This window comes from Candoia aspera, chromosome 4 (genome assembly GCF_035149785.1).
Source record: "Candoia aspera isolate rCanAsp1 chromosome 4, rCanAsp1.hap2, whole genome shotgun sequence".
Taxonomy (NCBI): Eukaryota; Metazoa; Chordata; class Lepidosauria; order Squamata; family Boidae; genus Candoia; species Candoia aspera.
The window spans coordinates 91,150,998-91,152,500 of record NC_086156.1 but is presented as its reverse complement, the minus strand read 5'-3'; the positions used below and the strand labels follow the sequence as shown (position 1 = coordinate 91,152,500).

The 1,503-nt window shown below is 35.3% G+C and overlaps 1 protein-coding gene across 1 annotated transcript; it reads left to right on the top strand.

Moving 5' to 3' along the window:
- The first annotated feature begins 231 nt into the window (after positions 1-231).
- Positions 232-1,167, top strand: LOC134496593 (olfactory receptor 14I1-like). Its single transcript, XM_063302311.1, has one exon. It carries the CDS (start codon positions 232-234, stop codon positions 1,165-1,167), a length of 936 nt encoding a protein of 311 aa, XP_063158381.1.
- Positions 1,168-1,503: the final 336 nt, after the last annotated feature.

Here is a 1,503-nt window from a genome sequence, read left to right as displayed (position 1 = left end):
AAAAAAGATCTGTTTGTTTTAGGATCCAACTAATGAAAACTTAGAAACTGCTATTAAGCAAACAGAAGGATGTAGTTCCGTTGTTCAGATTGTTTTCCATAAATTTGGAGAATTCAGTTTTAATGTAATCTTTACTAAAGGTTCATCCATCACTCTATAAATCATTCCAAACAGTTCTGAAAATGAAATATTTTAACAATTCTCCTTTTTCTTCTAGGGGTGTCATGAACAATGAATAATGAAACATCTGATTTTCTTCTTTTGGAATTCTCAAAGATTTGGGAGCTACAGATTATGCATGCAGCGTTATTACTTATAATGTATTTAATGATAGTAACAGGGAACCTTCTCATTATCTCTGCTATTATTTTTGACCACCATATTTACATCCCCATGTACTTCTTCCTGATGAACTTAGCAATGCAAGATATTGGTTCTGTTTCAGTCATTATCCCCAAAGCTGTTATTAATTCTCTTACCAATATCAGATATATTTCTTATTCTGGATGTATTGCTCAAGTCCTGTTGTTTGTCTTTTTCCTGGGTTCTGATATTCCCCTCCTTACTGTAATGGCCTATGATCGGTATGTTGCCATTTGTAATCCTCTACAGTATGAAATGATAATGAACGGGAAGGCTTGCATGAAAATGATGGGTAGTGTATGGATTGTCAGCCTTCTCAATGCTTCATTACACACTATTGTCACTTTTCATACTCCCTTCTGCTCCAATATTATTAACCAGTTCTTCTGTGAAATCCAATATCTACTTAAGATTGCCTGTTCTGGTTTATATATAACTGAAATTGGAGTTCTGATCTTCAATACTATTTTAGCATTTGGTTGCTTTGCCTTTGTTATTGTCACTTATGTGCACGTCTTCTCTGCTGTACTGAGAATTCCTTCAGTCCAAGGTAGGAAAAAGGCCTTCTCTACTTGCCTGCCACACCTCATTGTCTTCTCCCTATTCATGTTTACTGGTTGCTTTGCTTACCTAAAGCCCATATCTGACAGTCCATCACATAATATTGACTTCATAATAACAATATTGTATTCCATTCTTCCACCTATGTTGAATCCATTAATCTACAGTATGCGAAACAAAGACATCAAAGCTTATCTTTCAAGAATTTTTGTTCTCAGTTCATATCGTTTTAAAGAAGTATGAATTGTGTAGCAACCTATTTTTGCATTTGAACAGGAAACATGAAAACAGACCTATGATGCATATCTTATTTAACCATCCCCCATTTGCAGGACTATACCTTAGGTTAAAAAAATATATTGTTCGTTTAAGAGATTGATTTCATCTCTCCTAAAACTGATGGTGTTATGGTCCATTCAGCTAACACTGTCTCCTGGTGAGTATGGGACAAGTCCCTACAGTTTTCTCGGCAACATTTTCAGAGCTGGTGTCTCAATACCTTCTTCCATTTCCCCATCACACATGGGAAGTATCATGTAAGTCATGTAATTCTATGTGAATTCATGCAGGGCTACATTA

Excerpts from the sequence above, each read along its gene's own strand:
- LOC134496593 (XM_063302311.1), top strand. The coding sequence starts at position 232 with ATGAATAATGAAACATCTGATTTTCTTCTTTTGGAATTCTCAAAGATT.